General features: G+C 47.0%; 1 protein-coding gene across 1 annotated transcript in view; it reads left to right on the plus strand.

The window, feature by feature from the left end:
* rpa1 (replication protein A1) overlaps positions 1-10,866 on the plus strand; it is a 31,326-nt gene extending 20,460 nt beyond the window's left edge. The window contains exons 14-17 of the mRNA XM_076976389.1: positions 5,339-5,515; positions 6,643-6,750; positions 7,027-7,113; positions 10,373-10,866. Of these exons, the coding sequence (XP_076832504.1) occupies positions 5,339-5,515; positions 6,643-6,750; positions 7,027-7,113; positions 10,373-10,477 (477 nt within the window). The 3' untranslated portion in view covers positions 10,478-10,866. The remainder of the gene's footprint in view (positions 1-5,338; positions 5,516-6,642; positions 6,751-7,026; positions 7,114-10,372) is intronic.
* Positions 10,867-11,119: the final 253 nt, after the last annotated feature.

Below are 11,119 nucleotides of genomic sequence, written 5' to 3' on the forward strand. Positions count from 1 at the left end.
ATCCGGACCCGAACGCAGTCCTGTCCGGACCCAATCTCATTCCTGATTAACTGGATACGGACCAAAACAAAACCGTAGCATTTATTTCAGGGCTATTGACAAAACACTCCGTCACGTGTGTTACGTTTGCCACCCCCGCTCAACAATTTACGTTCGCCACCACCGCTCAACAACAAGCCTGCCTGGTTGACGCTTCGCGAGCGGCGCGAGGGTCCGCGCGGCGAAAATGACGTAATCGCTGTGGCTCCGCGTGTGCGCGAGTGTCTCGCGCGCTGTCGGTTCGAGAGGTCGTGCACCTCTCGAATTTTGTAACTTCGCGCCGCGCTTCAGCGCAATGAACAAAGTCACGTTTTCAGGGTTCATACACCTTTATAAGGTGGAATTAAAGCACTTGTACGTCACTTTCAAGGTCCATTTCAATATTTCCCAGCATGTTAAACATAATTAAGTTAAATATTTATACATATACTCGAAATAATTCGCTTTTTATCACATTATTTAATGGTTGTTTATTTAAAAAACGCCCAATCTTCACGTCTTCACGTTCTCATGTTTCGTCCTGGAATTACAAGAGGCTCGTATTTGTTAACGTAATACAAGATAACTATTCAGTCAGACAGATATTTGTTGTGAAACCAAGTAGTTACAATTTCAAGCATTTTAAAGTACTTTAACCTAAATTCCAGCACTTTTCAAACCTGAAACATATAGCAACATTAAAATTGGTCAGGTAAATGTTCATTCCCCTGTTTTGAGGGGTGTTTCTACCACATATCGTTTCGGACAAAACGCCTATCGTTTCGGAGAACACTGCAGTGACGCTCGCGAAAGTATAAACGCCTCCACCGTTAGCGCACCGTCGTCCGCCCCCCCCCCCCCCCCCCCCCACCCCCCCCCCGCACCGGACCTCAGGGCACAGGTATCTGCCAAAATTGGACCGTGGACAAATTTAGTTGAGTACGCCTGTTCTAAAGGAACGCACCAGTCCCGGGACACGAGGGGATTAAAGCGGCCCGCTATCAGACTGATGGGAGAATGAAACGTGGAGGCCCCCTTTCAAATAAACTTGAGCTGAGTTACTAAGGAGGTGAATCAGTTGGATTCTGCTCTTTCTGTACTGTAGATTTGCGTTGATGGGGGTTTTTTGTGGGACACACACACACTTTGTGGGACATGTTGATTCAAGAGGAAGTACCTGGTCACTGGTAGACATAGAAGATTGCTCAGAAACGGTTTTTTGTGTGATCAGTTAAGAAATCGGTCTAACAAATGACTAATGCTGGTTCGTTCTCACTCAGTATTTATTTTCGGTTGTCCAGTAGACATTCGTAAATGTTTGAAGCGTAGATATGTGGAAATGTTCTTATGAGTGGACAGATATTGATGGGAAACGGATGCGTGTCTTGGACTGTAATGCTGATAGCATGGGGTAGTGATTTAGTGTCACATTACTCCTCATACTTTATCACAGTCTCCGCAGAACGCGGCTAAATGTGAGAGTTTAGGCAGCACCTGCTGAGGTGTGTGTTTGATGTAGAGGCTCAGTGTAAGAATGGAGAAGACATTAATGCAATAATCTATTTACAGCTTTTGGGGTGGAAACTGTTCACCAGTAGTAATGGGAGTTCATTTGAGTGCGTTGCATTTGAGTGCAGAATGGAATTTAGAAACAGTGCCTTTTTCGGTTTGTTTCATGTAGTTCTGGAACCGCTATGCAACATCAACGTTCTGTTACCTAATTTTACATAGTTATGACCCATTTTATAGGCCTCCAGTTAAATAGGTGGTTATTCTATAACCCGTGCCTTATGATATAACGGTTATGATAAGCAAACCTGGGTGTTGGTTCATCACCTGCTGGCTTTGCTATGCTTTTAAATACTTTTTTTCTTTTTATGGCAACAGATGCTACTGCTAAAATATCTGATTTGCTTTTGGGTTTTTGATGTCTGATGCGTTACGTCTCATTTACATGGACTTTACCCTGTCCCAACCTCTCCTGCCCCCTAAATCAAGAACCAAAAAAGGGCATGACATTCACAAGCACTTTCACGCCGATGAAAATAAACATTGTTATTCTTAATTATATTTGCAAATTATATTTTTATACTTGATTGTTTGGTCTTTGAATATAGGGCCGTCTGACACGAGTGCTTTCTGTAATTAAATGCCGTTTTTCTTTCCTTGAAACCACAAAGATGTTTGACCACTGCTGACTTCACATAATGGAATCCCAAAATGATGGGGGGGTGTTTAGTTTAAAAGCACTTCACATGCTGTTTATGCTGTTTCAGCCAAACCTGCTGAATAAGGGATGTTCTGACACCCCTTTGAGTCTCACCGATGCGTTTACAGAGAACAAAAACACCTCTGTGGTTCTCGGGGTGAATCCTTGCTGTGGCTTTTCTCCAGCACAAGTAGGCATGTGCTAACCCCCCCCCCCCCCCGGCATCTTGTGTTACTGCATAGCTGTGAACTCTTTTGAACCCCTCCACAAGCCCCCCACAGTCTGGGCTCTCGGGAGCTAAACCCAGATCTGGGTTTTGTAAGTTAACTGAACAGTTAATGTCACTGTGTATTACTTTACTTCATCATGTGTAACTCCTGGGTAAAAGGGGAATGGGAACGTTTGCAGGGCCCACACGTAAAGGCTGCTGGTGTTGGCGATGCTGGAGTGTTGGTCTGTCTGATGGAGGTGAAGTCTGATAGGAGACACTCCTCTCCGCACCTCCGCCCATCATTTGCCCTCTTTCCCGCTTCGTGTTTACACCCGCGCTCTCCCCCCTCACACTTGGACCCACGTGGGTCTCGGCCTGCACTCGTGCCTCGGTGGGTCGAAACGTCAGGTCGGAAAAAGCACTTCGACGATTCGCTGTAATTGACCGCGTCCGTCACGAAACGTCCCACAGCCGCGGTGCCCTGCTGGCGCCCTGCTGCTCAGAGAGCACAGGGTGGAGCTCGGGGAGCACAGGGTGGAGCTCGGGGAGCACAGGGTGGAGCTCGGGGAGCACAGGGTGGAGCTCGGGGAGCACAGGGTGGATCTCTTCCTTTTAAGTCAGTCTAGCACCATCGCCCTATATTTGCATCGTAATCATCAAATGGATCTCATATTGGTGCCAAAGTGCTGTCATTACAACCGCAGGCAATAACCCCCTCCTCCCGGGCTTCATTTTGTAGTAAAAGTGAATGAAAAGATAATTACACAGGCATTCACTTGATTAATTGCTGCTTTTTAGAGAGGCTGCAATGTTCAGGGATAATTTTTCCCTGCAAGTGAAATGACAGTAATTTTAAAGGGAGATTCTGTTTATTGAGCAGCTACAACGAACCCCCACCCACCCTAACGAACCCCCACCCCATCTAACGAACCCCCACCCACCCTAACGAACCCCCACCCCTGCTTCCTGCTATTGTCACTCATCACTTCCCAGGGTGGTTTACATTTATTTGACACATTATCGATTCCTCCTAAAAGTTAATTGGGGTCAGAATCCTGAAGCGTAGCGGCAGGATGGTCAGCAGTACGCCGGCTGTGCAAGAAATCAATTATGGAAGCCACGCCCACTTCAGCCTGCCCACAGTTTCCATGCTGAAGTTGAGGGTTAAAACGTTCGCCATGGGCCTCTCTGCACACGGATGTGTGCGGAGTTCCTATATTCCTAATGGTGACGTGAACTCCGCCTTGTCCCTGGCTTCTCTTTTATAGAATTGATTTTACAAAAAGATTGACTCGATTACTCGATAATTGGTCAGTTATGAAGGTCGTCTTCGTACCCGTCTCGGCGAGTCCTTCTCCGTGCCCTCTTGCGTCCTCTGGGTGGGTAAAAATTCTGCTGGAGCTCGTGTCTCCAAGAAGACTTGTTCTGATCCCACCCTTCCCCCCCATCATGGGCAGCCACTGGAGAGCCCTCATCCGTCCGCCATCACCCGCCTCTCTGCTGCTCCCTCAGGACGCCGTGTCCTCTGGGAGGCGGATCAGGCTGACGCTGTTAGGAGGTTGAGAATAGTCTTAAACAGCACATTGTTCTGCCCCTCACCCACCCCCGTCATTCTCTTATTCTCATTGGTTTACAGTCCCATTCCATTTCCCTTGTGCTCTCTCTCTCTCTCTCTCTCTCTCTCTCTCTCTCTCTCTCTCTCTCTCTCTATCTATCTATCTATCTATCTATCTATCTATCTATCTATCTATCTATCTATCTATCTATCTATCTCTCTACGGTGAGGCAAGCGAAGACACTGCAGTGATTTCCCCCCCGGTTCTAGTGGTGACCCTCTTCATGCTATGTGCCCAGTCTCTCACGCTCGTTTAGCTCCGCCTGGTCCTATACGCATATTCACAAGCGTCCCCTCACTGCTTCACAAGCGTCCCCTCACTGCTTCACAAGCGCACACGCACTGCTTCACAAGCGCACACGCACTGCTTCACAAGCGGCCCCCGCACTGCTTCACAAGCGCCCCCTCGCTGCTTCACAAGCGCCCCCTCGCTGCTTCACAAGCGCCCCCCTCGCTGCTTCACAAGCGCCCCCCTCGCTGCTTCACAAGCGCCCCCCCTCGCTGCTTCACAAGCGCCCCCCTCGCTGCTTCACAAGCGCCCCCCTCGCTGCTTCACAAGCGCCCCCCTCGCTGCTTCACAAGCGCCCCCCTCGCTGCTTCACAAGCGCCCCCCTCGCTGCTTCACAAGCGTCCCCCTCGCTGCTTCACAAGCGTCCCCCTCGCTGCTTCACAAGCGCCCCCCTCGCTGCTTCACAAGCGCCCCCCTCGCTGCTTCACAAGCGCCCCCCTCGCTGCTTCACAAGCGCCCCCTCGCTGCTTCACAAGCGTCCCCCTCGCTGCTTCACAAGCGTCCCCCTCGCTGCTTCACAAGCGTCCCCCTCGCTGCTTCACAAGCGTCCCCCGCGCTGCTTCACAAGCGTCCCCCGCGCTGCTTCACAAGCGGCCCCCGCGCTGCTTCACAAGCGTCCCCGCACTGCTTGGCCACTATCTCTTAACTACCTTGCGAGTCAATATGTCCTCTTACACTCATTTAGCATGCAGATTGATGGTTGTTTATTTTTGAATATGTGGCACTTGTCTGCTTTTCCCCCCGCCCTCTCTTTACAAGTTTCTGTATCGCCAGGCTTTTTATTAGATGTCTGATTAATCGAGGGAGCCGTGACATTCTGGAGTGAAAGTGGGGCCCTTTGATGTCTCGCAGTAAATGAAGTGGTCACGTGTGTGTGTGTGTGTGTGTGTGTGTGTGTGTGTGTGTGTGTGTGTGTGTGTGTGTGTCGTGTGTCGTGTGTGCTGCTGTCTGCCTGGTCTTGGATGTGGGCTGACGCGCGTCTCTCTCTCCCTCCAGGCGGATTATTTCACCTGCATCGGCACCATCGTGTACATGAGGAAGGAGAACTGCCTGTACCAGGCCTGTCCCAGCAAAGACTGCAACAAGAAGGTGGTGGACCAGCACAACGGCATGTTCCGCTGTGAGAAGTGTGACAAAGAGTTCCCCGACTTCAAGTATCGCCTCATGCTCTCCGTAAGTCACACGCACACACGTTGGATTTGATTCGTTTAGATTCACGTGAAGCTTTAAGGCTAAGCAAGAGCCTGTCTTTTAGCATTGGGCTAAATCATACACCCTCCCTCCCCCCAACAGGTGAGTTGTAGGATTGTAGAATATATCCTCAAATAGTCCGTATTGTATGTTTGTTTTGGGCAAGCTGAGAAAAGCGTTGTGTAGTCATTTTAAACTTTAGAACATTTAAAATTTTAAATTTAAATTTAAACATTTTAAATTTCCTCCTCCCTGTCACCCTGTCATTGAAATGGTGCGCGTCTCCACCCTTTGGTGTTCCTGACCGTGTTCTCTTTCTGTCTGTCGGTACCTGTCCTTCTGAGTTCCTATTTGTTTGTTTACTTGTTTGTTTGTTTGTTTTTGGCTATGCTTGCATCCTTTTAACACCCCCCCCCCAACCTCTGCTCCTCTGTTGCTTCTCTTACCCCTTTTGCCCCTGATATAGTCTTGTGTGGATTAGATTAGATTACTATTCCACGGGGCAGGGTTGCTGCATGTGGAATTTGGATCCATTTCAATTCAGCTTTTTGGCTCGTATTTGTTTTGTATTGATTTTTGTTAATTACTCTTTTCCTTGTGTTGTATTTTTCACTAGTAATAAATGGAAGTGCTGTGCTCCAGTTTTTTTTGGTTTGTTTTTGTTTTTTTCCCTTCCTCTTCCTTCAGTTACACAAAATAATTGTGTAAACAAAAAAAAACCCAATTGTAAAAATAGAAGCATTAAAATATAAAAGTCGTTTATTCTGCTGGTCCAGCTCTTGCAGCCAGACGCGTAAAATAAGCCGATTTTCCTTTTGTCTTCGTTTCTTTCTCTTAAAAAAAAATTTTTTTGCGTCCCTTTCCAGCCAGCATGCGTGTCCAGGATCAGTGTTGTGATGCACTGCGTGTGTGTGTGTGTGTGCGTGTGTGTGCGTGCGAACGAGCCTCGCAGATCACTGCGCAGCCGGGGCCTTGTTGCCAAATGTGCTTTTCCAACAATACCTGGCATTCAGAGGAGGTGTCGTGTAACGGTTCATTAAACCACTCCAATGCGGATTAAACGTTTCTGTGTTTTTGTCCATGCCGACTGACCCGGGTTTGTTTTCCAGGCGAACATCGCCGATTTTGGAGACAATCAGTGGGTGACGTGCTTTCAAGACAGCGCGGAGGCCATCCTGGGCCAGAAATCGGATTATATTGGGCAGCTGAAGGACTCGGTGAGGGCTCTCGCCACCGTTCTCCTGCCTCGCATGCTCTCTTCTTCTGTGGTACATGAAAGTGTGGCCTCTACGATGGGCCAGTAGCAGAGCCTACTCGTGGGGACGTGACTCGGCTGAAGACCAGTGACACGTCCATATCCAAAACGCACAACCCCAATGTCCTACACGGTCGGCTGGTGGTGTAGAGTTTAGGTTTTTAAGAGCTGGATTTGGTCTTGGGTTTAGATTCCTTTTGCATTGCAGTAAAAGATGATCTCTTTCATGTGTGCCCAGAATGAAGCAGCCTTCGACGAGGTCTTCCAGCACGCCAACTTCAACACTTTTGTCTTCCGTAATCGAGTGAAGTTGGAGACCTACAACGTGAGTGCCGCCCTAACTGGGTTTTCTTTTTTATATATTTGATTGTCACTTAAACTGAGAACTGAAGTCATGATCTGGTAGTTCACTCATCTACCAGAGTCAACACATCAAGTCGTTTAGCTACCTGTATAAATTATAACTGCTCACAAGAGTATACTGCCACTGTGTTAGATATAACTTGAGTGTGCAGTATAGCTTGGATTCTTTTCAATTAGTTTACCTGTAGGGCAAGGTGTTGGACATGGCTGTTAAAGTCCTTTGGGGAAATTTGGGGAAATTTGAAAGCAAATTCAGTGGTGTCCAAATCCACATTGTCAACCATAGCAGATATCTGCACACTGTTCAGTTATATGGAATCGTACAGGTAACCAGTCTTATATGGCCTATGTGAACATAGGCCTTAAACAGTCTTAATCAAATACGGATTTGATTGGCACCAAGGTGTCTCAGACATAATATATGTATCTTAACTGATGTATACAGATGAACAATAGCCACACAAAGCCTGGTGAGTCCTCACCCACCGTCTAACAGCAGATAACTGGTCAGCCTTACAAACCCATTCATTCACATAAACGTTCGGCAGACCGATGCCATCCAGATTGTCGTAAGGAAATCGGCAAATTAAAACGACATTACTCTTTACCCGGTTTGACTAGGTTGACAATCCTCTCATGAGCAGTTCTGTCGACCCTGGTAAGTTTTTTTTTGTTTGCATAGCACGTTCAAGCCAAAGTGCTTCACAAGCACGATCAAAGTCGTCACACCACCTGTCCCCACTTAACAGCCTTCGTGACACACGGCAGACGCCCTGGCGTACACGCAGACCTCACGCAGCACTGCCGTGCGTTGAGCAGGCGCTGAACGCCGATCAATAAAGAAACGTCGGTTGTCGCGTGGCAGTGCATATCGGAGTAGACAGACACAGGAAACGTCCCCTCTCACCAAGACCCCTGGGGTTGTGGGAGATAGCTGCTCTGTAGCAGGTCCCACACTCACACTTAGACCATCATCCATGACGGGTTCTCCTTCTTGTTCCTTTGTAACCGTGTTTATATCCTTGCGAGGAGCATGGCTCTTCCAGCGTGCAGAGCTCATTAACGCATTGTTCAGATTATTTATTTTATGAAATGCGGCTTTTTTTGTTTGTATACCATTACATTGTATTGTTTGGGGAGGGGGCGCATTTTATTGTAAGATGATATTATAAGAGCAATCAAAAGGGTTCTCAGTCTTGTTGAAAGGTGAATATTTCATTAAAAAATATGTAATTTTTTAATATATATAATTTGACGGTTTTAGTATGACTTCACACTCCCTGAAGCTGCCTCGTTTAATTTCATTGATTTGGTTATTTGTTTGGATGGGGGTTTTTTTATTGGTTAATTTATTTTTCTATTCATATATTTGCTTTGTGTAATTCTGTTTTGATATGTGGATGTTCTGTGAAATATTACTTTTTACCGACTTTCACTTAATGCAGTAAAAATAGCAATAGCGTCTTTTATGAGTGCAGCAGGTTGATATGGAGAGGACTGTTGAAGACCCTTTCACACAGATTCAAAGCCTGGCTTTACAATGTCAAGTTTGGAGTTAAGGGCAGACATAAATTGTTTAAGACTTCTGCACTGTAGTAGTAAAGTTTCACCAGGGTTTTTTATGTCTTATGTCACTGAAATGCATTTGTTTTGTCTGTAGATGTCAAATTGATAAACTTGCAGAGGTGGGAGGAAAAGATGGTAATGTTAAATTTTAATTGTTAGAGATGGCATTCTTGACTAGATAACCAATTTTAATTCCATTGCCCCCGTCCTCAGAGTCATGGCTAAAAGGCTTCAGAACTCCTTCAGCAGGAAACGCTGGGTTTCTGGTCTGGCTTGTAATGGTGACGGATGGTTTCCTGCTAATGTATCACACGAGTGAGATCACACCTGCCTGGAACAATGCTAAAGATTAGGGGCTTAGCCTTTGCCAAATGGGAAATGGCTATTATGATGGCTAATGGCTTATTAAAATGGCGTGTTCTGGTGTAAGTCACTGGTCTGGGCGTAGGACAATTTAAAGGAAAGAAAAGGGCCGTCATTTATTAAATAGAAGATGGGGGTGGTGCTAATGACTTCAGGCTATTAAGTATAGTTACACTTTCGTTCATTTCATTTCATTCTTATGAATATTATAAATGGCTGTATGAGGGTTCCAGGTTGCACGTTTGTGAGGTGGAACTTCGTGCTCAGTGTTCGTAGGCCAATGAAAACGCACGAGTTTGTGATGTCGTGGCTTTTCAGGTTAGACACGGAGCCCTCTTCCTTGACTACTGTTCAGAGGAGACTGGTTTTCTGAACATGTCCATAAACTAATTTTACCACAGGACCTCTAATGTTTATCACCAATTTGCACGGGATAAGAAAATCTTGTTATAAATTTCAGAGATTGAAGTGGCTGTGTGAAGTGCATGCATAATATGAAATATGCTCATTTCTTAGGCGTTATAAAATATTAATTAACTATTATTTCTCCAGGGCCCTCTTTGATTTAGGCTAAATTCTCCACTCACTTGTCTGTAATCTTACACAAGTCCTCAGTGCTAAATGTCAGAGTTGACATTTAACATAACGGCACAGATAACAATAATTTAGAGTTGAAATTGAGCAGCCTGCACACAAGAACCTAAAGCTACCAAAACTTTGCTCCTCTGAGAAGACCTTTCATGCGTCTTCGGGATGTGAAGGTGCGTTGTACATCTGGGGTGACTGGCATATTTCGTCTGAATATAGAGCAAGTAAATCACACAGGCACCTTCATGCTTCTGGGGAAAATGCAAAACCACATTTTCCACAGGACAGACTATTTACTGACATCCGCCTAGGATTAAAATATCCTGGGGTTGTTTCCACAGATGGTTTTATAGTAGGGGGTAAAAGGCACAGGATTCTTAACTGATGTCGGAGTTGTACAGTCCATAAAAAATACTGACATGGCTTATTTGAACTAAAATCACAGAGGAACTGCTGTAATTACACTCCCGCTAGCACTTTTGTGAAATAAAACCCTGTCCTAGTTTGTGGATCCCGTTCAGGACGGCGTTGGTCAGAGTGGAGATGGTCTTGAGAGAAAGGCTTATTGCTGACGGACAGCTGAGCTGACCAACCAGAGCTCTTTTCCCGGGTGTGGTTGCCATGCCTCGGCCCGTTTGGGAGCCCCTGGACCGGCGGGTGTGGTGAAGCTCGTCCTGACGCGTCTTCTCTTTAATCTCCCGCAGGACGAGTCGCGCATCAAGGTGACCGTGATGGAGGCCAAGCCCGTGGATCACAAGGAGTACAGCAAGAGGCTCATCATGGCCATTAGGAAGGCGGCAGCGCTGTAGAGGCCACGCCGGCACTCGCAGCACTTCAACCTGCTCCATACGGCGCAGACTGTGCCTGTGGTGCTCGTCAGCGCCCCCTTTGGGTCATTGTGTGTACTGTATGTCCTAAAGATGGCTTATGCTTCTAAAGAAATGGCCTTTCAATTTATTTTTCTTTTTTTCTTTAATATACGAATAATGCACAAGTGCACACACACACACACACACACACACACACACACACACACACACACACAGTGCAACAACAGCCCTGTAGTTTAGCACATGCAGTGCATGTGACCTCATTGGATGGGACAGTGGGCAGTTTGTTAGAAAGTGACATTTTTCCAATGGGTAGGAGGTACGGGGCGAAGGATTTTGTGGGCACGAAGTAAAGGAGCTGTGGAGGGGAGGGGGGGGAGGTGGGCTGTGAGAGGGGAGGGGGGGGGAGGTGGGCTGTGAGAGGGGGGAGGGGGGGGGAGGTGGGCTGTGAGAGGGGAGGGGGGGAGGTGGGCTGGGAGGGGGGGGGCAGGCTAGGGCTCAGCGTGCACGCATGCATGCACCGTTGCGTGTCTGTTTACGTTGACTGGTGGCAGAAGGGAATTGGCTGGCCTTTGCTAGCAGTTTGGTTCAGCAGTCCAGTCGCTAAGTTTCTGTCTCTGA

The sequence above is a fragment of the Brachyhypopomus gauderio genome, chromosome 16 (genome assembly GCF_052324685.1).
Source record: "Brachyhypopomus gauderio isolate BG-103 chromosome 16, BGAUD_0.2, whole genome shotgun sequence".
In the NCBI taxonomy this organism is placed as follows: domain Eukaryota; kingdom Metazoa; phylum Chordata; class Actinopteri; order Gymnotiformes; family Hypopomidae; genus Brachyhypopomus; species Brachyhypopomus gauderio.